Source organism: Anarhichas minor, unplaced genomic scaffold, assembly GCF_050575085.1.
Source record: "Anarhichas minor isolate MPS153535 unplaced genomic scaffold, ASM5057508v1 ptg000007l, whole genome shotgun sequence".
Lineage (NCBI taxonomy): Eukaryota > Metazoa > Chordata > Actinopteri > Perciformes > Anarhichadidae > Anarhichas > Anarhichas minor.
The window spans coordinates 15,680,461-15,707,530 of NW_027466453.1; the positions used below are offsets into that span (position 1 = coordinate 15,680,461).

A 27,070-nucleotide genomic window follows, 5' to 3' on the forward strand; every position below is an offset into this window, starting at 1 on the left:
ACCTTTCACAAATGTAATTGGATCAAAAGATGGATGATCGATCGGTCATTTTTGTCATTTAGGTTCCTCCGAACTTTTCAGAAGGGTCGTGTTGGTGCTACACAAAACATCACCTGTTTGAAGGCAAATATTGTTAAAAAAATAATTGTCTTGTGTGTAACAAACTGTAAACAACAAATACTTAAAGCAAACACGAATTAATTTGTGTTATTCCCCCAGTGAAAAAACGCGAATGCACCTTCCCGGCCGCCGTCGCTGCTGTGATGTTTTCCTTGACCCGTTAGATTCATGACTTTCCTTCCCGCTGCTGCAGCTGCTCCCGGTCTTGTGCCCTCTCTCCCTCGCCTGTCCGCTCGTCAACATGTCGGAGTACAATGCGGTGCCGCCACTCGGATCCGGGGACCCTCTGGGCGAACAAGCGGCTCTTGGGAACGGAGCAGGTGGCATCAAAAAAGACGCTTTTGCGGACGCGGTGCTCAGGGCCCGGCAGGTGAGGAGATGTGACCGGAAAGAGAGTGTTTGGTTGTGGAGGCAGGGCGAGCTAACTAGTTAGCTTGAGGGCTAGCATCGTTGACACGGCTTGACACATAACACAAGGATGCATGTTATTATTATATGATATTCATGTTGGTCATAATAGCACAGTTAAGCTCGTTGAGTTACGTTATAGTAATGCTTTTTTGTACAGTTGTTAAAATACTGTGTACCTAACAAACCTACACTGAACTCGGGGATGCAGACACAAAGAAATTCGCAAAATGATATTAATTTCATTACCTGTGAAGGTGGTTGATGTAAAAGTAATGCGGATAATAGTTCATCAAACTAGTCAACAACAAAGGCAACAGTGCATCAACGTATAGTAATCCAATGTAAAAGCTAACGTGACTGTATACAGTCTTACATTATATCTGTATAATAATAATAACAGATGGATTGATTAGCAAAAAAAGTCACAAAAATAAAATCAGATAGTTAAGAAATAAATAGAATTTAAAGCCAAATCAAAGACAATAACTAAAATAGACTGATTATACTAAGAAACTGATAATGGAGACTAAAGATAGGGCCATAATGTGAACTTTAATATGTACTTAATACACACAGTCCATGCTAAGATGCTCAGCCCAATGTGTAACTTGTACACAATTGTCGTTTTTCTTGGCTCAATTGTCGTGGTGCATTTTACACTTGTGTTCCAGATTGCAGCTAAAATTGGGGGTGACGCTGGCCCCCCCATGAACAACAACGCTGCATCGGAGGGCTTTGCATTCACTGCACAGAAGCGACAGCTGGAGGACGCAGGTACTGGTGACCGCGCTGCTCGGTGCGCAGCCTCTCCTTGATCTACCGTGGCTTGGAGTGTGCCTCATTTGACAAAAGCTTCTGCTGAATGAATACATGTCAACCACCATCTGTGTTGCACACTTGATGATGGCTGTAGATGCAGAACGTGTTCCTCAAGGACACGTCACACACACTCACATATTTACAGTAGTTATCTGTTGTTTCCTCACCTGACAGATGAACCGGAGAGCAAGAAGCTGGCCGGAGAGAGTGACTTGGATTCAGCCAATGCATTGTGTGAGTTCGTCCCGCTATTTTATGCACTGTTTACTCTTTGCTTTGTGTTTTTTGGGCGGCAGTAGCTCAGTCGGTGGGTACTGGCTCGGAAACCGAAGTGTCGCTGCAAGTCCCATCACGGGCCAAATATGGGGCATGGACTTTTGTTCGCCTCCTGGGCACTGCGCCCCTGAGCAAGGCACTGGACCCCCCAAACTGCTCCCAGTGCTGTATAGCAGCTGGCTGCTGCTCCTGATCCTAGGTTGGGTTGCTGTGCTGTGTGACAATAGAAGTTGATTTAACTCACAGTTGACTCTATTTAAAACAGACTTCCAGTTGTTCAGTACTCTTGTTCCAGTAGTTTGCCCCTTTACCCTTGTCTCCTCTGTGTGTCTCTCACAGTCAGTCATTAATCCAAAACCTCTCCCTTTGCTCTGTTGTCTCCCTTTCTCTCTTTTCTGGTGTCCCTTCTCAGCTATTGGTGAACAGCTAGCTGCTCTTGCACAACAAAGGTGAGATCTCATAGCTTTCAGTTTGATTGTGTATTATGTAGAAGTATTGGGCCTTTGTATCATGGCAGTGGATATAAACAAGAGTGTGGCTAAAAATATGACTAGAAAGTCTCCTATTGCCTGATTTGTTGCCTCTTTTTCCTTCCTTGTCATCCTCGCTTGCTGATGGTTTCAGGCCCGCCTCCAGCACAGAGGAGTACAGTATACCGGACAGCATGGTGGGACTGAGTGAGTGCAGCCCAACTCTGTTTTTTACACATATTGATGCCACTCAGTTTCTGCAATATAAGACACAAACAGATCCCCTGTTGATAAAGTTCTTTCTCTTTGACCCAAGTTATCGGCCGTGGAGGTGAACAGATCAACAAGATTCAACAGGAGTCAGCTTGCAAGGTTCAGATCGCACCAGGTACCGTCTTAAGTGAGGCTAAACACTTATCCACAGCTTTACATCTCTTTTTTATAGTTTACAATTCAGTATTTTCCTTTTAGATGTTGAACTAAAGTGTATGTACTCCATGTGTGTGTGTGTCCAGACAGCGGAGGCCTTCCAGAGAGGTGCGTCTCTCTCACGGGATCCCAGGAATCCATACAGTAAGTATCAGACTTAATGGAAATAGGCTCATTATTACTCATGATTCAGTGGGTTTCCCTCCGTACTCGTTTAAACGGGTTACCTATAATGACACTTGCCATCATATCAGCTTAATAACATAATTTAGTCGAATGAATGTGGGGTAACTTGGTAAGCTCTGCCCTGGCCAGGAATGTCAAGAGACTGCTGGATGAGATCGTGTCACGGGGGAGGGGCACCCCCCCTTCTTCGTATCACGAGTCCACCAACGGGCAGAACGGCACGGTGCATGAGATGATGATCCCAGCTGGCAAGGCCGGCCTCGTGATTGGCAAGGGAGGAGAGACTATCAAGCAGCTGCAGGTACAGTGCATGGCTGTTACTTTTACATTTAGAAACTGTGGCCATCTTGGCAATTTTGCGATATATGAAAAACTGGAGCCAGGAAAATGTAGATTTTTATACTCCCGTGAAGATGCACACGATCATAATTTTTCATTTGTTTGATGTTCCAGGAGCGTGCAGGGGTGAAGATGATCCTGATCCAGGATGCCTCTCAGGGACCCAACGTCGACAAGCCCCTGCGCATTATCGGAGATCCTTACAAAGTCCAGGTACATTCACGAAGTCATCTCGTCAACATGAATGCGTGGTGCTGCGTTGCCGTGTATTGTAATTGTCATGTTTTCCTGTTCAGCAAGCCCAGGAGATGGTGCAGGAGATTCTGAGGGAGAGAGACCACGGTGGCTTTAGTGAAAGAAATGACTTTGGCTCCCGAATGGGAGGAGGCATGGATGTGAGTTAGTGTGTGTGGGGGGGGAGAGAGAAAGTGGGATACGTTGTCTTTGAACCAAATCCAAGATTTGAAAACGTTTCCCGCTCAGGTCCCTGTACCAAGACACTCGGTCGGTGTGGTCATCGGGCGCAACGGAGAGATGATCAAGAAAATCCAGAATGATGCTGGAGTCAGGATACAGTTCAAACAAGGTGATGACTCTCATGATCATGATAAGTGCAAATGAAAGACACCAGAGCAATAACCTTTCTGTGCCCTCTTCACATGAGTTTGTTTGTGCAGAGCAGGTGTCATCTTGCTCTCTTTCTTTGCCTCTCTATTGACTCAAGGTGCATTATTGAAAAAGATGTCTGAGTGCTGGGTGTGCCTGCGAACATCTACTGTTACAAAGGATTGTGTGAGGTCTTGAGTTTGGGTGTTGATTCTCAGAACTACGAGGGCCCCTGTGATTCCGGATATCAAAGATACAGCTTAATGAGGATTTCAATCTTTCTTCCAGATGACGGGACTGGTCCAGAAAAAATCGCCCACATCAGTGGTCCCCCTGACCGCTGCGAGCACGCTGCCCAGATCATCAACGAACTGATGCAGAGCATCAGGGTCAGGGAGGAGGGACAAGGGGTACGGATCACTCTCTCTCACAATGTCTAAAACGTGCTTTTGTTCACCCGTAAACTAATATATACACACACACACACACACTAAAATGCAGTAAATGATGTTCTAATACAGAGGCTTTCTCTCTCCATCCACAGGTTACCCCAGGTCCTCCAGGCATGCCTGCAGGCAACAGGGGCCGAGGTGGGGGACAAGGCAGTTGGGGGCCCCCCGGAGGGGAATTGACCTTCTCTATTCCCGCCCACAAGTGTGGCCTCGTGATTGGCCGGGGGGGAGAGAACGTCAAGTCCATCAACCAGCAGACTGGGGCCTTTGTGGAAATCTCTCGACAGCCGCCCCCCAACGGAGACCCCAACTTCAAGCTTTTCATCATCCGGGGCTCACCGCAGCAGATCGACCACGCCAAGCAGCTCATCGAGGAGAAGATCGAGGCATTTACCGCTCTTATTTGTTTAGTTACATGCAGTAAAACCTTTCTTGGGTCTTCTTCATTTGATGTGTGATCTTGTCATCTGCCACAGGGACCTTTGTGTCATGTCGGCCCCGGGCCAGGTGGACCGGGTCCTGCTGGTCCAATGGGTCCCTACAATCCCAACCCATACAACCCCGGACCGCCTGGGGCACCCGGACCACCGCAGTGAGTAGCTGCAAGCAATGTGCAGTAAAGCTTTACAGTGGCATGTAAGGAGGTTGATGATCCTGAGAGATTATTAATGATGAACCATTTCTTTTCTCCTCAGCGGTGGTCCTCCGGGTCCTCAGCACTACACCTCTCAAGGCTGGAGCAACACCTTCCAGCAGTGGCAGCCCCATGACCCCAGTGAGTCACCGTTTGACTTTTCAGGGTTCAATGTTTTATTTCTGCTCATTTTAGCATGTTGGGTCAAAAGCGCTTCAACCCTGCTTTCATTCCAGGCTAGAGGTTTTAGTGTTTAACCCTCCCAGTCATTTCAGATGAGTAATGGCGTTCCTTCTTCTAAGTCTGGGATGGTCAACAAGGAGTACTGATGGAACTGTTGTCATGAGATGCAGAAGTCTTGACCTTAAGCTGCTCTGGCTAACCCTGTCTCTGTTTCCCCCCTGGTCTCCAAGCCCGGTCTCCAGGCCAGTAGCAGGGGCTCACCCTCACCCTATGAGGACCTCACACCCTCCACCCTGCGTCTTTTCTAGGCAAGGCAGCAGCCAATGACCCCAACGCAGCCTGGGCGGCCTACTACGCTCAGTGCTACCAGCAGCCGTCGGGGACTGTGCCGGCCCAGTACCCCGCTGACCCAGCTGGAAGTGCCCAAACTTCAGGGGACCAGACCCAGCCTGCTCAGGCACCGGGGGGCCAGCCAGACTACACCAAGGCCTGGGAGGAGTACTACAAGAAGATGGGTGAGGCTGCACAGGAACCCCACCTGTAGCTTTATCTTCAAACGATTGCTTTTGTACCAGTGCTGAAATGATTTGGTGGTTTAAACATTCAAACATGCTCAGTTCAAAGGGAACTGTGTAGGGAAGAACTGAATGACGGCTCTTCACTATGCTGCAAGATTACCCATCAATCATTGCACCTCACTGCATACTCGAAACCTGATTTAGAAAGAGGAATGTAGTGCAGATTTGGGACGCACAGAATGTTTAGTTCCCGAGGTGAACTATTACTGGTCTTGAAGTCTAAATGAATGTGGTGGTGAGCTGGCTCATGTCTCTCTTGTCCGTCACCTCTAGCCCAGGCAGGAGGCTCTGTCCCTGGCTCGGCAGCTGCAGCCCCGGGGGCAGCGGGGGGAGCGGCGTCCACACCGGGGGGCCAGCAGGACTACAGCGCAGCCTGGGCCGAGTACTACAGGCAGCAGGCTGCGTACTACGGACCGACGGGACAGGCCCCCGGCCAGCAGTCCGCCCCCCAGCAAGGACAGGTCGGTACAGAGGCTACAGCCAGGTTTTCATCCGACACACAGCTTCCCATGAATACATTTTGAGAGTTTATAATGAGAAGTTTTAAAACAAACGACGTGCCTCCTTTCAACCGTTTGTACTTTAGACGCAGTGAGAGCTCATGGCAGTAAGACGTGGGAGAGACGGGACGAGGAAGGACCACCTGGAACCTGAGGCCAGGATCTCGTCTGTTTTAAATTTTCTTGTGAGGGGAAATTAAAAACCGTCCTCACCACCAAACACCACCGGGATACTTTTTAACAGAAATACGAACTGAACAAAACGTTCTAGTGCTTTGCTGCTGAGGGGAGGGAGACAGGTACACAGGTACACAGCTCCTCAGCGCTTCCGCATACATTTATATATGAACACGGAAGCCTTGAAACGTGTACTTTATTACGGAGGGGTTGCCAATAAAGCTGTCTCATCTTCCTTTTAATAACTTCTTAAGACCCATTTTTATAGCACTTCATACCCCTGTGTTATATTTACTGAATTGCACATAGCTATTAGGACTATAATCATATTGTGTAGAAATCCTTTTTACAGCGTATTTGATTTGCTCAATGTCCTGACTTTTAATTTCCCCTCAGCTGAGGCTCGCATGGTACTTCATCTTGTGTACAACTGGATTCTTTTGCTTGTGATGAATGCGTTCACTCGCAGTATTTTGTACGAGCCTGTTCGACGATACGTACAAATTAATTCCACAGTGTTGATTCGTGCATGTGGGCTGTCGACTAACTGCTGAAAGCTGCTCGAAGGTAGACGACAAAAAAACGCTTAAAAGTAATAATAATAAAGAGCAGGAACGGCTTCTTCTGATGGTGACGTGCCAGTTATGTGAAAATGTGTTCATTTGGGAGGCCGTGACGGAGCCGAGTCCTCTTAAGGCTGCAGGAGTTCTGGGCCTTGCACCAGGTTCAGCATCTTTGTTTCGGCCTTGGATTAAAAATGGCTTCCCTTTAACCGCCCTGCCATAAACACCCACCAGTGTGATGATCACGACGTAAAACATGTTCGGTATCTTTGGTTTTATGGATGCCAACAAGAATGCGTTGATGGTTTTTTCCCTTCCCCACAGTCATGGTGTGCAACAGAAAGAAATGTAGTCTTCCAGTGTGTCTCACTTTAAGATATATTGTATATGTACATATATATATATTCAGCAATATAAAGGCTGTTGGTTTTGACTTCCAGAGATGTATCAGGTATGAATCTTGTATTCTGAACGGCAGCTGTGAGCCTGCCTTTGGCAGCAGTGTTGATATTGTTAATAGACGACCACCAGCAGCGATACTCTGAATTAAATTGAGGCAAATGTTGATTACTGTAATATGTGTCGAACATTTTGTCTTTCGTGTTCAAAACTCTGTGCAGACGGAACTAAAGCACAGTTACAACAAATCACCACTACATGTCACTATTAGTCTTCAGATGAATCAGTCCTGCGAAGATGAACAGATAGACGAAAATATTTTCTTTTGAAAGGATTATGGCGGCCCAACGCCTTTAGTCATTCCAGCCGTCTGTATGTGCATTAGACATTCAAACCCAAACAAGCTACTGAACCCATGGCATGTAAAACGTACTGTACTGTGGTTTTACACATTTTTACCTGTATTTCTGTCATTTCAGTTTTCACACACTTGAAATTGGCAACACATTTCATTTGTAATAGTCTCCTGCACACGTGAGCTGATTTGTAATTTCATAACACAGACTGAGAATAATTGTGGTTTCTCTTCTCGTGTCCCACTGCAGCAGAAGTGATATAAGTGAGTGTGTGAACCAGGAAGTCGGTCCGTTAACCAAACACAAAGTTTAAGAATGCGGCTGCACGTCAGACCTCAACCCTGTCTGTCTACTAGCCGCAAAGATTGTCTGACTGTATTCACAGATCGAAACAAACAATTTTGCTGAACTCGGAAGAAAATAAATATGCAGTGCAATTTTAAAAATTCTTTAATTTATATCTTTAAAATTAAAAACATCTGAATTTCATTCTACCACCTCCAAAGGCACAGTCATACTTATAGCAGACCAAATTCATTAAAACACTGCCACTGAACATCTTTTTTTTTTTCTCAATTAGTTTTGTACATGAGAAACAATGCACAATAAAAATGACTCGACATTTCTTTTCTTTTTTTACCGGGTAAACAATGGCCATTCTATAAGCTGCAGATCATTTAAAGACCGGAGTGATATGTACTCTGCTGTGGTAGCATTGGACTCGGTGTGCTGGTTTGAAACAGGCAATGCTTGTTGACAACAGTGCAGCTCTTTAAAGACGTATTGGAAAAATCCCCCCCAAAAAATGACATGTTTACGACAACCGATCTCGACGAACAGTGTTTAAGAATATGAATGTCTGAAGCAAAAACACAAAGCCGTTGGCAGGAGGGCGGAAACACGAGTGAGATGAGTGTCTGTGGAGGACTGTGCAGAAAGAGCCGTCTCACCACACGGAGTGGCACCACATGTTCGCACGAAATCTGACACCTGCACTCCATTAAAAGTCACACCTAAGACTTCAGAGAAAATGGAAAAGGAAAAAAATAATCATTTCAGATAACTGTCAAGAGTTTTAAAAGACAATATTCAATATGTGCAAAGAGGCAGGGCCTTGGCCTGTTTGTGGAGAAAGTCATCAGATATGATATAGGATTGATAACCGGACGTACAATCACAAAGCAATTATGCACACAGAGGTTTGCTTACAATGTGTGACGACACAGCACCGTACACTGCACAAGAGGTTCACTTAGTGACAAGAAAATTCAAAATAGTGGATAAATATACAGTAGAATATAAGTACATCACTGTTCTTACTCAGGCACAGTCCTCCTTAAAACATAGAGCATTTAAAAACAATGGAGTGTGGGATAAACGCACACAGGTTTGGCACACGTTGAAAAGTATATTGAAATAAGGCAGGAAAAATTATACATTAAAGGAAAATGAGGCCACAGAGGAACTTATTGGATGGACAGGAATGAAGCACTTTGAACCAACAAAATAAATATGACACATACAGTACCTCTCTCGTGGAACCAGATGTTCAGTTAAAGAGAGAGGATTTTTGCAGCAACTAATGGGAGCCCCAGTTCCACAGCTTCTTCTTTTACAAGTGTGTGTGTGTGTGTGTGTGTGTGTAGCAGCTGTGACAGGCACTCCAAGAACACAAGGACGGTTTCTCTACAGGCAAACCAAATCAAACAGGAAATCTACACACGTCTCCCAAAATCAAAACCTGAATGCCTCAGAAGGTATCTACAGAGGAAAACAGTCAACGCTTGCCATGACTCACACATGCACGCACACACACACATCATCATCATGGAAAAGCATGTTCAGTCAGCCTCCAGGAGTAAAAGCAGAGCGCAAACAAAGAAACACACACACACACACACACACACACACACACACACACACACACACACACACACACACACACACACACACACACACACACACACACACACACACACACACACACACACACACACACACACACACACACACACACACACACACACAAAGAAGATGAACCCACCCAAAAATCCAAACCTCCTGCTGTCCCTCACAAATGTCTCTTCCCTTCTGAACAACACAGCTTCCCACATTCAACGAATTAGTAACAACTAAATTCAGCCGTTTACTGTCGGAGGTCAACTTTGCACCCTCCTCCTGTGGAAACTACCTTTACACACACACACACACACACACACACACACACCACAGTATTTTCAAGACCACTTTGATACGGCAGTGACAGTTTTAGGAGGATCGAGGGTGAGCAGGAGCTTCTCAGCGAGGAGACAAGGGAGGCTACAGGTTGAGATGCGAGAGAGAAAAACAAAACAGCATGCCTGGCTTTAGTTCATTTTTACAGATTAATACGACTGAGGGGTTGAAATGCTTTGTGTTTCTCTCTGGGGTTTTTTGAAGCCACATCCTATCGCAGTGCCGACGACTGTGTGTTGAATCAATGGTGCAACAGGCGGCTGTGCCGTCCACGCCACAGCAGTACTCAATGTTTTGATTGTGTGTGCGTAAACAAGTGGGGACAGTTACAGTATGCACACACATTTACAAGATCTATATACATGTGTTCAAGTGTATAAATTAGTGTTCTATGTACATCTGTGTGTGTGTGTGCGTGTGTGTGCATATTCAACACACGCCTATTTAACACGCGGCTAGCGAGTGTTGCGCTGCCGTTAGTCGTCAGCCGACCCGGTCGTGAAGAGGACTCTCTGGTCCATTCTGGCCAGCTTGGCGGGCGGCTCCAGAGAATCGTCTCCGAGCACGACCGCGTCCGAGGGGAGAGACAGCTCCTGGCCTTCGTCGTCACTCTCATCGTCCTCCTCCTCTTCCTCTTCTGGGATGGACAAATGAGTTAGTGACAAACAACGCTTGTGGTTTGTCTGGAATACAGTAGAAACAAAGAGCAGAGTCTTAATTACCTTTGTCCGGATCCAGCTGATGTAGACCCCGGCCTAAACTGGCAAACTGATGACGAGAGGGGAAAGTGTTATTATTGTAAATAAGGCTGACATTACTGTGTGTGTGTGTGTGTGTGTGTGCTTTGGTACCTCTCCCATGACAGCAATGGGGGTCTCTCCTTTCGCCTGGGCCACTCTGTGCTCTATCAGGTAGTACATGTACTCGTCGTACAGCAGGCGGATCAAGTGAAAGGAGCCAAAGCTGGCGGCACTCCTCAGGGTCAGGTCCCTGATCACCATGGAGCTGGAGAGCAGAGATCAGGGAACTGCCATTAGTACTATTCTGTGACTGTGTCGCTTCTTCCTCTGAACCACAAACAGGAAGTATGTCTGAGTGATTCACTGTGACAGAGTTCAAAGCAAGAGAGTGAGAGACTTTAAATCAATAATACCCGTCATGACTTCTAAGCTGAACATGCAACACAGCTGTACGTTCACACACAAACAGTGATTCACTGGAAGGGCATAGAATTTGCTCATTTGCTCCGTAACAAATGCTTGCAGTTAAATCTCACCGCGTCGACAAAGACAACAGAGTAGAATGTAAATTAGAAAGTCCAAATGTCTCCCATCGCACCTGTAAAAGGACCACTTGAGCAGGAAGAGCTTGGCGGCCTTGGGGAAGGCGGGGCTCTGCTGGTAGGGCTTTAGCACCTGGGAGACGACGCCATCCAGCCACGCGGCCCACTGCTCCAGGGAGTTCTGCTGCTGCAGGGTCAGCTTGAAGTCCTGCTCCAGCCGCTGGACAACGCGGTCCTCACACCGGCACACCCACGAAGCCTGCTCCTGCAAAAGAGTGGACAGGATGTGTCCGTGAGAAGCAGTCACACCCGGCAAAAGGGCAGCAGGCTAACCGAATGTTTAGACGGACTATCCTTTCGAACAGAAGACTCAAGTTTAAGTCCTTGGAAATACAATCTCTGACAAATTGTCTTTAACAAGACACTAAACAGGTCCCAGGTCCAGGGCTCTGTATCTAACCATGTGCTGTTCACTCACTGGAGGAAAGGGGAAAAAACAACGACCTTCTGAGGAAAAAGCAAGAGCGCTTGTTTTACATTACCTGGGTAGGAAAGTTGCCGAAAAAACAACCAGAATGATTCATGCAGTGACAGCAACGCATGAAACCTCATCAAAACCACAAGCTGCAGCAGAGAGTGCTGCATATGCACAACAAGATTAAACCACAAACACATTCATGTGAGGTGCGTTCAGAGACTAAACCAACCTGGACGTTAGCGAAGTCGACGCGGTTGAGGTCGGAGAGCATCTGGTTGATCTGGGCCGTGTTCTGGAGGACGGCGCGGGCTGCCTGGGCCAGGTGGTTCAGACTGGTGTAGCGACGCAGTGTCTGGGCAAATGCATTGGCTGAAGTTACCTGAGAGACCGCAAGGGGAGAAGGATGAAAATCAGCTGTAGTAGTTCGGCACTTTTCTGCAGTTTCTGAACTTGCAATCAGCCTCAGCATAATAGCTGATCCTGCAAGCCTGAAAAGCTGCTCCATGGCTCATAGAACATGTTGTTCCACTAACTGCAAGCTAATCCGAGGGGAGTGTACCTTGATGCGGACCATTTCCTCCGGGATGTTCATCATGGCGTTGGTCAGCCAGCTCTCCAGGCTCTTGGCAAAGTTGCGGATGGCTTGAGTTAAGGCACCTGGCGGCAGCGAGGAACAAAGGGAATTAAAGACTTTAATACCGGTCACTTCAGAGGATGTTTTCATTTCCCTCTGCCCTGAGAATGTACCAGGAAAACGGATTATCAAACATCTGGTGGAAATGGCGTATACGTTTCTGCTGGAGAATCAGATTTCTCGGCAAAACCAGATTTTCCAATGTGATTTCAATTTGCATGGAAGACAAACACCTAGGGCATGGCAATATCTCTGTGTGGAAGGACAGATCCTTTCTCATAGCTCAAAGTAATTCAATTCAAAGTCTGAACCCTGAGTCACTTTCCACAGCGCAGCAGCAGCAGGCGTGTAATTAGGAAAACTTTACTACAGAGCCAGTCCATTATTCCAAATGTTTCAACCAGGAAAAGGTGAATCCTCCCAGAATAGTAGAACTGTTTCTACACGTCAAATACCTTTGTTCTCTCATAAGTAAATGGCTCTCTATGTGCATATACTGTAGGTATGGATACATGTGCTTTAATGGCAGCTGTAATTTTTTTTTTTTTTTTTGCAAGTATTTTCCTTTTCAGTGTGGTCACTTTTGAGGTCAAAGTATTTCCCTCTGTGCACATTACTCTCTGCACCATACTGTATGTTTGACTGCACAATCAGCCTTACTGGGGATGGGCCTGAGGACGTCAGGGATGAGGATCTCCACCAGGCCCTGGTACAGGCAGTTGTCACAGTCACGGCTCCAGCGCAGCACTGGATCATACTTGCACAGAATCACCAAACAGGACTTAGGGAGGCGCTTCTCTGACTCGTCATGGCTGCCAACACACACATGCATGCCAGTTTGAATTACCAAATGGTACTGCTCTTCTGCACTAGGACAATCTTTTTACTTGTGTTTAGGACTGAATTTTGAATATTTGGCCTTTAAGTTTTGACCACTCACACAGCCAACGTGGCATCTCCAGCCTGATTCTGGCTGAACCTCCAGAAGGTCTTCCACAGAGTTTCCACCAGGGTGAACTGCAGGTTGACCATCACATCTAGTATGGCCTGAAGGGAACACACGGAGCACATCGTATACATAAATGACTGAGCACATTCAGATTATCACAAGATCAATTGGACGGACAATGAAGTGAGAAAAACAAGGACCCTCGGCTGTCTTACAGCATGGTTTTTCTTCCTACACTATAAGTCATGCAGGGTTCTTTCATTTAAAGTAGTCTTCCACTCATAAATACTCAATGGGTGCCCCCGAGCTAACGGATTACCCTTCATTCACTTACCTCACAGTGCTCTCTGTACAGCAGCTGGAAGCTCTTGATGTGCTCCAGCTCGATCCCCTCTGGCAGAGACTTCCCCTGGAGGTCGATGTCTGGGAAATCTGGGAGAGCTCGGGACGCATCTGGAACACAAGAACACTGGATACTCAAAGAGAAACCACATTATTACCGTAATTAATATTGTATTATACTGTATTTTGTATTTTTACAATACTACCATCAGACTTCACCGTTCACTGTACACACCTAGGAACTGCTGGTACTGCTGAACCTGGGTGCTGATGTCCACCTGCCCTGACCCCTGCTGCTGTTGCTGCTGCTGGCCGGCTCCCGCTGCCGTGCCATTGGTCAGTCCCTCGACTTTATGCACAGGCTTCAACCTGATAGGGCCACAAAGATGATGAACGACAAAGTGAAAGGAAGTGGCAAATCTGTCTCCTCATAAAGCAGGTGTTTGGAACCGTGAGATCATTTAATGGTGATGACAGACAATAGATGTGTGTGTGTGTGTGTGCGTGTGTGTGTGTGTGTGTGTGTGCACCTCTGTTTCTGTGAGAAGGGCTGCTGCCTCATGGCCAGATGTTGCTGGTCCTCCATCAGGCGGAGAAGAGAAGAGCCGGCCTTGATCCTCAGCCCATAGTAGTGGTATTTAGAATTACCCCTGTCAGGAACAGATTCATGTGTTTTTACATCAAATTCAACTTGTTTTGACAAATCTGTTGAGGAGAAAACAAGTATATGTGAGAAGAAAGGGTTTACGTTGTCTATACAAACCTGTGGGAACTCCCCCACAGCTACATGCTGTCCATAGTCTCAACACTGACTGATTTAACTATACATATCTTTAATTTCATAAAATACAATCACGAAAAATATATTGTTTAATCAAAACCCGCTGACTTTTAAGAAATCTTAAAAGTAAATCTCACTTGCTCACTCTCCCCTCCTTTGTGAAACTCACTCACACCCACACACACGCTGTCTGTCTTCATCTCTACCCACATCTCTTCCTACACCAGGCAAACGTTTTGCAATACTCGAAAGAGCTCTCTTCCTTTTCCTACTAAAACCTTCATTGTTCTCCTATCGGGTGTCCTGGTGGGTGTCCACTAGTTGAGGTCTAAATGCATATGAACCATGCAGCGTGTATAAAGAGGTGTGTCTGTGCTACTGATGTGCATCGCTGTGGTAAGGAGAAGTGTTTCTCTCCGTTTGCCTGCTCTCTCTGTGACGTCAAGTTGATATATGGACTCTCATGTGTTCTGTACCTGAGTTCGGGTGTCTGATGACCCGTCTTACCGTGTGCCCAGGCGTCGTGTGCGCAGCCCCATGAACACGGATCTGATGAGTTTCCCGAAAGATGCAGCATTAACGGGCTCCAGTTTCTGCTCCTGGCAGTGCAGCAGATAGTGGCAGTAGAGGGTGGACCGAGGCAGACTCACTCCTTCAGCTGTCTCGTAGTTGTCCAGCAACCACTGTACCTGACACGCAGGCAATGAAAAAAAAGAACAACAGCTGGTGCAGTTAGCAAAGCCAATAGATACAAACAGGAAATGCACTGCAACATATGGACACACAAACGGTTTACAGTACATGCGGTCACATCGATTCACATTTACAGTTTGTCGATCCTTTGGGAATGAAAACACACGAATACATTTGTTTGCGTGCCGTGGCATACAAATTTGGTATGCAATGAATTAATGACCTGCAATACTGATGGGATGTTTTGCCAAACATAGGTTGGTTACCATTATCATATGGGGTTCAATGGGATGAATTTGGTGACGAACAATATATTTTTGGGGCATTTCAGGCAAATTTAAAAAATGCCCCCTCATCACATGCACTGTAATGATATGAGAACGATGAGGCCATGGTTTTGTTTTGTTTCAGCACAGTTAAAAACACCGTATGCTACGACACATTTGAATGTGATGCAATTCTCAAAGTATTACATCACCCACTGCTAATATTTTCTGGTCCTGATACAAAATCTCCTACATTTTTTTAAATTGTGCTTTCCACAGGACAAAACTATGACGTCATCAGTATGCGCCACCAATGGGGTTGTGGGGATGAGAACAAAAATGAAGAAGAAGAAATTCCTGCGCTTGGCGCCTCTGCATACCTTCTTGTCTGCCGACGGCACGCTACCCTCCTCGCCCTCTGTAATACTCACAGTGGCTGGCGAGGCGCGGGCGGTGTGCGAGTAGTTCTGACTGTTGCCAGCGGCCCCTCCTCCTCCTCCTCCACCGCCGCCGCCGCCGCTGCCCAGCATGTAACCCCCCTGGATCACATAGCTGCCTGCTGCGCCACCGTTGGTGCCCGCCCCTTCCCCCGCCCCATTGGTGGTGCCACCTGTGGTCACCACGGTGGCACCACCCCCCGCTGCACTGGTGGGCTGGGCAACAAACATGGACACGCCCCCTGCTGTGCCAGCAGTGACAGAGACGGTTAGAGGTGTGCCAGGGGTGGACGCCTGTGAGCCTGAAGTTGGCTGACCTTCATAATACTGGGCGGCTGTGGTCTGGGTGTACAGCGGGGTGTCGGTGTAGGGAAAGGCGCTGGAACGGCTGGATGAAAGACACGAAAAGATGGGTTTGGAACAAAGTAAACTGTAAAAAGGGAAAACGTTCTGTCTGGACATGGGTTAGTTTATTGATGGACAGTTTTATTCTAACATGGTGCTGGTGTAGTTGGTCTCTCCTTCCTCCACATATTGCACTTGATTGGCGTACACGTGTTGCACTGGCACTGGTGTGAGCTGCTGCTGGACCTAAGGAGTGAGCACACACACACACACACACAAATTCAATAAATCCCTTTCTGCCTAGTTTAACCATATCAACTGTATCTTGCCTGACAAGCCTACTAACATCTTTCAAACACAGTTTCTTCTGACATTATAACTTGCGTTTCTTAGCAACGGACATATTCTCTGTTCCCTTGATTATATAGCAGCAGTCACCCTTGTGTCCCTGACCTACTTGGAAAGCAGCGTGCGATGGTGGCTGATCGAGGCCTGAGCTTGTGACTGCAGGGTGGGCTCCTCCTATCTCGGCATGCCCAGAGAGCCAGTGCAGTGACTGGTAATACTGAAGGAGGTCCAGGGGGAGGTAGACCAGCGTGCCGCACCAGTCGCTTATGTAGTTTGCTGATACCGGGGCCTGGCACTCTGGCTGTCCTATCTCATGCTGAAACTGCCATTCTTCTAGATTTGTATCCCTGACTAACGCTGTCACCTCAGAGTAAGGGGGGAACTGAAAGCCCACAGAAGCAGGTTCGACCACAGATGTGATTAGTTGGCTAATACTAAGCCAAAATGTGAGGAAGTTGGAAAGTTTTGGATGTCACATGTGATCCACTTTTGTTATTGTCAGACATCATATTTGACCACCAATGACGAACTGTGTTACTGTGTGTTTGACTGACCTCCTGGATATGAACCGGCTGTAGACTGGTGACACTGAGCTGAGTGCCCGGCTCAGTCTTGGCTATCTGAGAGGTGGCCTGCACCACTGACCTCTGCAGAGATAAAGATCATAAATAGTTTTAAGAGCCACGGCAACATTAATTTCATAATGTGCTTGTGTGTACGTGCATATATTACCTGCTGAGCAGCTTGCACCTGCTGGACAACCTGCGTGGGAACTCCTGTTTGCACCACAGCTGGAGGGGGGCTGGAGTCTGACAAGCTGTCACTTGAGTGAAGGGAGCCCTCTTAAGGACAAAGGGAATGTAAATACATTCACAAGTTAGTGACATTCTACTTTCATGAAGTTGTTGATATGCTGCCATTTTTGAAAGTGCCCCACACGGTCATTCCACCTACTTTGAAACAAAGTTTCAAACTTAGTCATGATCGTTAGTTTCTAAACCTAGAACAAGAAACTGTGTCGACAAGTTTTTTAAAGAACTCCAATTGTATGTAGAGTAACTACTAAAATATGGATGTATTAAGTAAAGCACTGCTTCTGCCCCAATGGAAAATAACGGTATGCAAAGCTCAGCCCTTACCTGTGACTGTGACGACGATGTACTGAGGAGTGCTTTGAGCATTTCCAGACTGCGTGGGGGAGCCCTGGATCTCTGCAGTCACATACTGGGTCTGAGGAGGCTGGGCTTGTGCTGTGGACTGGGCTTGACTAACATCTGCAGGCTTCTGAGTGATGATGGAGGTGGCTTGATCGGTGGGAGTAGTTTGGCCCGTGGGTGTGACAACGGTGGGAGTGGCCACGGTAGTCTGAATCTCAGCCAGAAACTGCGGGGCTATTGTGGGGCTAGAACTGGCGTCAGGTTGCCCCACTGTCACAGTAACACCAGCTCCCTGGGGTTGGGCTGCCGGCTGGATCTCACCTACGTAGCCTGAGGTGGCCATGACTAGAGCTGGGAATCACACTAGGGAAAAAGAGACAAGTGATTAGTTATGCATTTCTGGTGTATAAGAGATGCTCTGAATGCTCCAGTATGAGTTCCAGGACGAATCCTGGAAATGTTTATTTCCAGGTTCTATTTGGTAAGAAGAGGCCAAAGTCATTTGGTATTTGAAGCCAGTACACACACACACACACACACACACACACACGTATTACTGTAGCTGACCTGTTGGTGGTGCAGCTGATGTGCAGATGTGTGTGTGTGTGTGTGTGTGTGTGTGTGTGTGTGTGTGTGTGTGTGTGGACGGAGGAGCATTGACGGTAACAAACATGTCGGTGTCTCATTACCTGTAATGTGATCTCACATCCTATGGCCAGTCACACAGTCATGCCCTAGCTCAAGTTGGGAAACCCCCTTTACCACATTGCACTAATACTGCATGTTATAATGCATTCTGTTGTTATGCTTTATGTCACACACAATTACGGATATTACATGTACACCTGGTACTTGATAAGTGAACCATTTTAATACAATAGCCTTGATACTAACTTATAAACCTTGCGTCTTTTTTTAAATCTGAAAACAGATAACGTTGGCACAGAGGAAGGGAATTATTGTGAAAATCTATGTTTTCAAAACAAAATAGCTTTTTTAAATTCTGACGATTATGGTCAATTGGCAACAAGAAACGTTAATACAAATCTAACGTTAAATCTGTGAAGAAACACGTTAAACTAGACTCGGACCTGCACAACGCCTTCTCTCGCCACGCCCCTCACATGTTAAATGTCCGCCACCTTTCAACTTCCCATCACCGAAAGCGATATTTAACGAGCCGGTTGTTATTCTGCATCAGAACGAACCCAATACCTGTCTATGTAGTCACACTTTTAACTCGACTATCCTTAATTTTGTCTTTCTTTTGGGGCGGTAGCGTCATGTACCGTTACATAGGGACATGGTTTTGTGCCGGGGAGGGGGGGTGCTGTTAATAAAACATAACGTATGAAACCGCCACTGAACGCCCGTTAATTATCGTTTAAAATGATAAGTGTCCGTTACTGGTAACCGTTAGTTAACGTGAAGCAGCAGCGAGCACGAGCCTGTCGTGACAGCACTGGTGCTATAGCTATATCTAGCTAACTGGTCTCTACAACAACCGCCATTTTGTACCTTTTGCATTTGACATCGCCATAACAACGGCCTGCTTGAGTATGCATCTGTGGCTGCGTCGTCATGGCAGACACAATCCAGTGTCACTGGAACGAGTAGCGGGCAGAAAACGACCCCATTCAGGACACACACGCGACTGATTTATCAATAGCTTGCAGGCTAACCTCGGCTAACCGTTGCCTGTTATGGCTACTGAAACAACATGGGAGAAAAAAAGCAATAGCACAATTCAGTTGAAGCATTATTGGACATAAAATATTCCCTATATGTAAAGAGCGTCACCTCTGTATCCACGTGTGTATTTCCCACCGGTTAAATGTCTTCTTTTATATTTTTTTATGGCGGATTCAGTTGTTGTTGTTGTTGATTCTCGTTGCTGGGTTCTTGTCGCCAGGGCTACCGTGGCTATGGCGCTTCGTCCTCACCAGGGCAACTGTTGCTACCCACCCGCTCCCTTCCCTCCCCTCTTCGTCGCTGTGATTGGCTGAGCGCTGCCAAATTTTCTTAAAGTCACAGGCACAGCGCATTTCTACCAGAGCCCTATAAATGGAGTCGTGTCAAAAAAAGGTTCAAATGCTTGATTGTCACGTGATTCATTTGGGTTTTAAAAAAAGTAAAATTAGCTAATATTTGAGGATTAGTAAGTGTAGTTCCGCTACAGTTAACTGCCTTGTTGACGTATTTTAGGCTAAAGTTCCCTTGTTTTTAGGCCACTGATGTCTAGTGGTGAGGTTGCAGATTGTAAGCAAAAACATAGCGAGAAAGCACAAAGATTCCGGGGAAGAAGCAAAGTTAGTAATGTGCATTAATGGGACATTCATACAGAAGGAGAGAGAGAAGAGGAGAGAGGAGCTCAGTGTATACACTGCTGCTATAGACCTAGACTGGGGACTTCCTAAAATATAGCAGCATATCTAGGGGCTGGACTAAGGCAAACCTGAGTCAGCCCTAACTGTAAGTGTTATCAAAGAGGAAAGTCATAAGCCTAATCTTAAATGTGGTAAGTGTATCTGCCCCCTAGACTGAAACTGGAAGCTGGTTCCACAGAAGAGGAGCTTGAGTACTTTTTGAGACTAAGAACCACAAGTAACCCTGCATTCAGTGAGCACAGCTCTCTACTGGGGTAACATGGTACTATAAGCTCCTTAAGATATGATGGTACCTCACCAATTAGGGCTTTGTAGGTGAGGAGAAGGATTTAAAATTATATTCTTAATTTTACAGGGAGCCAGTGCAGAGAAGCTAATACAGGAGTATATGATCTCTTTTTTTAGTTTGTGTTAGCACACTTGCTGCAGCATTCTGAATCAACTGGAGAGATGTAAGAGACTTATTACAGCAGCCTGATAATAAGGAATTGCAGTAATGTCGTCTAGAAGTAACAAATGTGTCAACAATATTTTCTGCATCTCTTTCAGACAGGATGCGCCTAATTTTGGAAATGTTACGTATAGGTGAAAAAACAACACTCCTTGAAATTTGTTTTAGGACACATCCTGATCAAAGATGACTCCGAGATTCTTTACGTTGCTGCTGGATGCCAGAGCAATGTCGTCTAGAGAAACTATATCGTTAGAGGTGTTCTGGGCCTAACAGAATAACTTTGAGTTAACATCAGGTAGTTGCAGATAAACCAGGTTAAATTACACCAAAACATACTAATACAACTCAAATCTGCTTAATATTCATTTGGTCGCTTTATTTCATGCCCAAGATGTTAAAACGTATGGCTTTTCTAAAATACTTGATCCACTTATGCAGGATATTAAAATACTTGAGAAGGATGGAATTCGGGTCCCCATGTATGATCAGCCAGTGTATGGAACTATTGTCCAAGTTACAGGTGACAACCTTGGTCTTCACAGTTTGTTTGGTTTTGTTGAATCATTCAGTGCCAGATATTGTTGCCGCTTCTGTCTTGCTGAGAAAGAAGACTTTCAGACTGAGTTTAATGAAGATTCACCCAAGATAGTTTTGCGAACTCGCGCACTTCATGCGGAACATTGCCAAATGATGGAGACAAATCCCACTCTTCCCTATGTGATGGGCGTTAAACGTTCTTGCATTCTAAATGACTTGCAATATTTCAATACATGTGAAAACTTCTCTGTCGATATTATGCACGATATCTTGGAGGGAGTGGCACAATATGAAATGAAACTTCTATTGCTGCACTTGAAAGATAAGTACACAACATTAAAAGAAATAGACAGTAGAATTAGGAGTTTTAACTATGGCTATATGGAGCAAAACAACAAACCTCCTACAGTTAAGTTAAGGGAGGACTCAAATGACTTGGGGTTGAATGCAATCCAATCCTGGTGTTTACTTCGCAATCTACCACTTATCTTTGGAGACTTGGTTTGTCCAAATGATCAACACTGGTATTTGCTACTGCTTTTGCTTCAAATTGTAAACATTGTATTTTCACCAAAGTTATCAAAGGGTATTACTATTTTTTTGAAACACTTAATCGCGGAACACCACAGGTTGTTCAAGCATTTGTTTCCAAACAAAAGGCTGCTACCAAAACATCATTTTATGGTGCATTACCCTATGTGTATTCTTAAAATTGGACCACTTTTGCATAGTTGGTGCATGCGCTATGAAGCAAAGCATAATTTCTTTAAGTAACAATTAAAAAGCTTCAAAAATATCATTAAAACTTTGGCTAAGAAACACCAAAATCAAATAGCATACAGGTGGCAGACATTTGATCCCAACGGAGTGATAATTGGTCCAGGTAAAATGGTAGCTTTAAATGTGCTAGACTGGGGCTATGAGATAGCTGAGACTATTCAGGTACCAATTGACACCAAGGTTTTAAATATTAGATGGGCCAAACACCATGGAAATATGTATCGGACAGGTTTAGTCGTTTGTCTGAAGGTTCATTGTGAGATGCCAGTTTTTCACAAAATCTACCATGTTGTTCTGAAAGATGAGAGGTTATTGTTTGTTACATTTGCCCTGCAAACAGTGTGTCTTGATGAGCATTTTAATGCATATAAAGTTGTGTGCACAAAAGACGGACCTCATGTAGTTGATGTGAAAGAGATTTTCTGTTACAAAGCATTTGATGTACAAATGTCATACAGGTGTGATGACGCAAGTTTGTTTATTGTGCCATACTGTTTCCTATGATGTCATAGTGAAAAGGCCAAAATGTTATTTTTCATTTTACAGAGGTCCAAAATGTATTCTGTAAAATATGTATGGATACATTGCACATTTGTTATAAAAATAATAAATTGTGCTTTGGTAAATACTGATATCTGATTTATTTAACTTGTTGGGTTTAATGATAACCTTCCAGAGTAAGTTCTCACAGGTTTTAATCATAATTTAGTTCTATATGGAGTGTAATTTAGTTCTATATGGAGTGTAATTTAGTTCTATATGGAGTGGAATATAGTTCTATATCGAGTGGAATATAACTCTAAATTGAGTAAAATGGCAGTAGAGTTGTTTTCATTTTATGCTACATAGAGTAAATTATCATCACGTAGAGTTAAATACAAACACTGAATAGAGTAAAAAATACTCTGAATTATTAACTCTGAGGTAAGAGTAGATTTTACTCTATATAGACTGGGACCAAATGTTATATTTTATTGAGTAAAATTTTTTTCAATTTGAGTAAAATTTACTCTGACAAATTTACTGTGTACTAATACAACGCACCAGTAACATCGGGGATGATCGCAGTCTAAGCCTGAAACCACGCATAAAACAGTCCCAATGCTAATTTTACAGCAACCAGTAGTACCTTAACACTATCAACCAATATGGGGACCTATTGGGATAATGGCGGGGCATCTGGGAGGCAAGACAGGGATGGTGTCTCACTGTTTGTTCTTCTTCTTCTTCTTCTTCTTCTTCTTCTTCTTCTTCTCAGTGGCTTACAATGTGTTTGTACTGCTCTTTTATATTGTAACCGATAAATTGGGAATAAGTAAGTGGGAGGCATACACTGATACACTACATTGAATAATTGTTGTGCAATGTATTTGTTCCAATAAATCAACATGAAATTAATGAAATGAGGTTTAAAAAAGGCCCATCGGGGTGAATGGAGATGACGTGACTCTCATTAAACGGCTCTGCTTTCTACTACAAAAGCCATCCAGGCCCATTTGTGGGACATACCTGTCCATCATAGACATACAATGTTTTACAACTAAGGCGGTTGCTATGCTGGTGAAAGTAATGTTCATTTTAGTGTCAAACTTCTGCAGTTAGTGTTTTGATAGTGTCACAGTAATATCTCACATTTAAAACATGGTGGTTACAGCCAATACCATTACGTGTACTACTCATTGGTCTTTGGTCAGCTGATGAATGCCCACATGATTATGTTTTTATTTATGTGACAAGCACTAAAGAGAGATTTGAATCTAGTTCAAGTATTTGTCTTTTATGCTGAAGAGTCATTCTACAAATATGTTGGACACACAATCACTTGATCTCAGTTGTATTATATCTCCAGTACTAGTAGGCATAGACTTTTGCCAGGAGGACAATTTATTTCATTTCCTGCTCTTGCCTATCAACACTTTTGGATAGCATTATAGGATAAAACACTTCTGTTGTAATATTAGTTAGATTTTATTTTATAGTTATGCAACGGCCATTCAACTGAACATAAAAATGACAACACCTGCTATGTACTGAAACGCAAAAAATAAAAAATGATGGGCTATTGCGTTTTCATACTGCTGCCACGACCTCCACAGGTCACTTCTGTGACACATTTGTTAATGAATGCCAGGGTGGACACACCCTCCTAAAATGCCATTTTGTTTGCTTGTTATCGTCACATTCATTATTAATTCATCGTCCCCATTGTAATTTCCTAAACGAGCGACCTTTGACTATGTGGATACACAGATAAAAATGTGTTTTATTTTTGTCTGACTCATAATAAGACTTCTATGTTATCTGGCTTTGGAAATGTCACTGGTCCTGTCTCAGTCCTCCCAGTTCACCTTTTGGCATAGAGATGACCGAATAGGCAATTTTCAAGAGAAAAGGAAAAATTATACATACTGAAGTTATGCAGAGTCTTGTGTGGATTAAAAATGGGAAAACAGATGTAAATAATTGTGATATCGGAAACAATGGCCGAAATATATCCCTCTAGTGGTGCGAATGTTAAATCTTATCAGGGAATTCATGGCAACATGCGTAATTAAGCACGAATTATTGATTCCATGTGTTGGGGTAATGTCAGTTCACCGTGTGTTTCTTTTGTATTTATTTAAAGGAATTACCTTTACAATGCCCCTCTGTTCTTCAAACTAATGATGTTGGTCTAGGTGTCAGTTTAAGGATTATTTTTGCATATAACAAAGACAATTCATATATCTGCAAATGCCATGCCCTTTGAGAAACATATATGGAGACAGAGTTGTAATTGCTCTAATTAAATGTTTTTTACGTCACAAAGTCTATTATTTTTTGCATTTGGTTTGACATTATTAATGTCAATATGCTCATATTCACATCCACTACATGACCCACAATTAGGGGATCGTTTACATATTAAATGTAAGTGATGAGGTCGTAATATTGAGGGACATTAAAAGTGACAAAAGTGCTTCTCATGCTGAAACCCAGTTAAATCATCTGACATATTCGTTTATTATGCCACCTTTGGTCCGCTTTTTGTCTCCATAAAGGTCTCTGACTGTATCTCTCTTTCAAATCTGTTCTTCTTCCGGAGACGACCTGCGTGCGCAGTATGCATGTCTCCCTTGCAGGGCTCCAAACCCCTTTATAAACCAAACCTGGGTCAGCTAGAAAGCCATAGCTCTTGCAAACAGGGAGACAAAAAAACCAAGTGGTGCTCAAAGCGAAGAATCATTTCAACCACTTCTGTTTTGCTTTATTTCCTTGGGGCACTATGTGGAAAGCTGTGGTACTGGCTGTGTGTCTGCTGGTGGCTGGGGTTCAGCCCATGGACGACCCAGCATATGGAGTGAAACTATGTGGCCGAGAGTTCATCCGGGCAGTCATCTTCACCTGCGGAGGCTCACGATGGAGACGGTCACTCAGGAGTGCAGGTGAGAGGCTGAGGGCGCTGCATCCTCACCAGATGTCTCATATCATCACTGTTAGGGTTTCATCTGGTGACTGATACATATTCACTTATGACATCAACTTCTTTTGTTCAATTTCTGATCTGATTTTTTCTGGATCTTTGCGAAATGATCATATGTCCTTGATGAATATGTCAGTAAAGATTGTGGCTTTGATACATCCTTTTGGTCCGAAATACAGAAAATGGGCAGGAACTATTATTTAATGTGTGTGTAAGACAAAAACATGAGTAGTCTCTCATTCTTCATCACCCGTTTTGTTGCTGCAGATGCTTCTGAGGACCCCTTCAGCTCCCGTCAGGACGAGTCCTCGGAGGGTTTGAGTCACAATGATGTGGTGGAGAGCTTCCTCCAGAGGAACAGAGACCTAAGCTTCACAGCCAGAGACAACCATGTCTTTAGCAGGCCGGCCCGTTCTTTCATCAATGAGGAAATCCTGGAAGCCCTACGCAACGCTGACCGCAAGGGCCGGGACGTGGTGGTAGGCCTGTCCAATGCCTGCTGCAAGTGGGGCTGCAGCAAGAGCGAGATCAGCTCCCTTTGCTGAGAGTCAGCCTATACGCCATCTCAGTGAACACAGCGGCAGACACAAGTACACAAACAGACACACAAATATACACACACTTTATTTTTCTCTCTAGTGTCTTTCAGTTAATTAAATAAACTGTTTGAATTGTTTTGTTTTTAGTATCTATGAAATGTATGGAAAGGGCTGCCATGTGTTCAAATTGAAATATATACATATATATACATATATGTATATATTTCTGTTGGTCTTGAACCAAGCTGTTTTGTCTTTCCCAACCACTATCACACACATTGCAATTCACTTTTTTTCCTTATCAGCTGCGTCTGAGAGTCCAAGATAAAGAAATGTAATTTTGTTGTCATTTGAAAATAACTGCAAAGCAAGTCATTAATGTGTAATCTTGTTTGTCAATTAGAAGTAGATTGTTGGTATTTTGCATTTGTTTCATATCACACAGAGAGCTAATTGGGTTAAAGGTTCAGATCTATAATAAAAGCAATGTGTTAAAAGAACCATTACCTTTTAAAGTCATGTTGAAATTGTGTCTTTCTTCAATTGCCAAGACTTAAAAAAGTCTCACTTCACCTGAAATATGGTGTGCTGGCATATTTTGCATTTGGTGCAGCATACTTTCATTACAACACTCTTGAGACAATGACATTGTCGGGAGAAGATGTATCAGTTCCAGGTCATATACTTAAGTAAAAGTACAGATTCATATTATACACTTAAAATCCCTACATTTAAAACTGAGTAGAGCAGAAGTATTATCAGCAACATGAACTTAAAGTATCAAAAGTATCTGCATTAAAATGACCCATACATTATTACGTTATTATACTGACTGAATTTGTAAGCAGCATTTTAATGTCGTAGTTACAGAGGAGACTAAATCTGAAAGGTTGTGAAGTGATTGTTACAGGAAAGAAAATAAAAAATTCTAAACAAATTTGCATTAAATCTGGGACTTTTCTCTAAACTTGCCTTTGTTTTTGTGAAATGCTGGATGATTCAACCTCTTCGGGCTTTTGAAAGATTATTCAAATAAAACCATCTGAGAAGTTTGGAGGGGAAATCACGACGATGAACAACTCATAGATAACTGAAACATGACAAGGGTCACCTGCCCAACTACAACTACTGCTATAGTGCTAGATGCCAGGAACCACTGGTTTATTTTTAACTATGTATTACAGTTCATATACGTTTATATCTTTCTTTTATGTAAAATCTTAATATGACACGTATACAGCTGTCTGCTGTGGAGTAGAAACAACAATATCTTCCTCTGAATGGCAGTGGACTAGAAGAAGAAAGTAGTACAAAAAGGAGTACTCAAGTAAAGTTCTTTAAAATTGTACTTGAGTAAAACAAAGTACTTGTATAGCCGACCACTGAAAAAAATACTAGTGGGTTTCAGATGAGGTGTGGTCTCTGGGTTACAATCACTACCTCGTCTATCACGCACGCTTTTTGT

The 27,070-nt window shown here is 44.2% G+C and overlaps 3 protein-coding genes across 14 annotated transcripts; 2 read left to right on the forward strand and 1 right to left on the reverse strand.

Annotated features, from left to right (window-relative positions):
- Positions 1 to 270: 270 nt before the first annotated feature.
- On the forward strand, positions 271 to 9,496 carry LOC142944928 (far upstream element-binding protein 2-like). Of its 4 annotated transcripts, none has more exons than XM_076086147.1 (18): positions 271 to 490; positions 1,203 to 1,305; positions 1,525 to 1,584; positions 2,039 to 2,075; positions 2,251 to 2,303; positions 2,413 to 2,496; positions 2,612 to 2,669; positions 2,841 to 3,012; positions 3,165 to 3,263; positions 3,347 to 3,445; positions 3,534 to 3,636; positions 3,945 to 4,066; positions 4,201 to 4,494; positions 4,585 to 4,700; positions 4,804 to 4,883; positions 5,234 to 5,440; positions 5,777 to 5,964; positions 6,090 to 9,496. In XM_076086147.1, the coding sequence occupies exons 1-18, from the start codon at positions 362 to 364 to the stop codon at positions 6,096 to 6,098; spliced, it is 2,013 nt and encodes a 670-aa protein (XP_075942262.1). In that variant the 5' UTR covers positions 271 to 361; the 3' UTR covers positions 6,099 to 9,496. The 4 variants fall into 4 exon arrangements, with proteins under 4 accessions (XP_075942262.1, XP_075942263.1, XP_075942264.1 ...); XM_076086148.1 differs by having other exon boundaries at positions 2,413 to 2,484; XM_076086149.1 differs by lacking the exons at positions 5,777 to 5,964; positions 6,090 to 9,496 and having other exon boundaries at positions 5,147 to 5,376.
- On the reverse strand, positions 7,933 to 19,404 carry rfx1a (regulatory factor X, 1a (influences HLA class II expression)). Of its 6 annotated transcripts, none has more exons than XM_076086144.1 (19): positions 19,246 to 19,404; positions 17,428 to 17,808; positions 17,021 to 17,130; positions 16,843 to 16,935; positions 16,398 to 16,670; positions 16,092 to 16,186; positions 15,590 to 15,983; positions 14,707 to 14,882; positions 13,949 to 14,068; positions 13,654 to 13,787; positions 13,411 to 13,529; positions 13,068 to 13,174; positions 12,788 to 12,939; positions 12,053 to 12,150; positions 11,723 to 11,872; positions 11,072 to 11,280; positions 10,585 to 10,738; positions 10,456 to 10,501; positions 7,933 to 10,370 (listed from the first exon to the last, which is right to left on the reverse strand). In XM_076086144.1, the coding sequence occupies exons 2-19, from the start codon at positions 17,786 to 17,788 to the stop codon at positions 10,210 to 10,212; spliced, it is 2,952 nt and encodes a 983-aa protein (XP_075942259.1). In that variant the 5' UTR covers positions 17,789 to 17,808; positions 19,246 to 19,404; the 3' UTR covers positions 7,933 to 10,209. The 6 variants fall into 6 exon arrangements, with proteins under 6 accessions (XP_075942259.1, XP_075942258.1, XP_075942257.1 ...); XM_076086143.1 differs by having other exon boundaries at positions 14,707 to 14,888; XM_076086142.1 differs by having other exon boundaries at positions 15,539 to 15,983.
- rln3a (relaxin 3a) lies at positions 18,761 to 26,572 on the forward strand. 4 transcript variants are annotated; one of them, XM_076086153.1, is made up of 3 exons: positions 18,761 to 20,284; positions 24,879 to 25,028; positions 25,334 to 26,572. In XM_076086153.1, the coding sequence occupies exons 2-3, from the start codon at positions 24,923 to 24,925 to the stop codon at positions 25,609 to 25,611; spliced, it is 384 nt and encodes a 127-aa protein (XP_075942268.1). In that variant the 5' UTR covers positions 18,761 to 20,284; positions 24,879 to 24,922; the 3' UTR covers positions 25,612 to 26,572. The 4 variants fall into 4 exon arrangements, with proteins under 4 accessions (XP_075942268.1, XP_075942269.1, XP_075942270.1 ...); XM_076086154.1 differs by having other exon boundaries at positions 18,761 to 20,147; XM_076086155.1 differs by having other exon boundaries at positions 18,761 to 20,094.
- The last annotated feature ends 498 nt before the right edge of the window (positions 26,573 to 27,070 follow it).

Bases quoted from the DNA above. Each gene is read 5' to 3' on its own strand.
- LOC142944928 (XM_076086147.1), top strand. From the start codon at position 362: ATGTCGGAGTACAATGCGGTGCCGCCACTCGGATCCGGGGACCCTCTG. The intron at 2,670-2,840 runs GTAAGTATCAGA...TGCCCTGGCCAG, and splicing joins GGATCCCAGGAATCCATACA to GAATGTCAAGAGACTGCTGG. The intron at 3,013-3,164 runs GTACAGTGCATG...TTGATGTTCCAG, and splicing joins AGACTATCAAGCAGCTGCAG to GAGCGTGCAGGGGTGAAGAT.
- rfx1a (XM_076086139.1), bottom strand. From the start codon at position 17,788: ATGGCCACCTCAGGCTACGTAGGTGAGATCCAGCCGGCAGCCCAACCC. The intron at 17,131-17,427 runs GTAAGGGCTGAG...TTTGTCCTTAAG, and splicing joins CATCGTCGTCACAGTCACAG to AGGGCTCCCTTCACTCAAGT. The intron at 16,671-16,842 runs GTCAGTCAAACA...GTGGGCTTTCAG, and splicing joins AGCCGGTTCATATCCAGGAG to TTCCCCCCTTACTCTGAGGT.
- rln3a (XM_076086152.1), top strand. From the start codon at position 24,869: ATGTGGAAAGCTGTGGTACTGGCTGTGTGTCTGCTGGTGGCTGGGGTT. The intron at 25,029-25,333 runs GTGAGAGGCTGA...TTGTTGCTGCAG, and splicing joins ACGGTCACTCAGGAGTGCAG to ATGCTTCTGAGGACCCCTTC.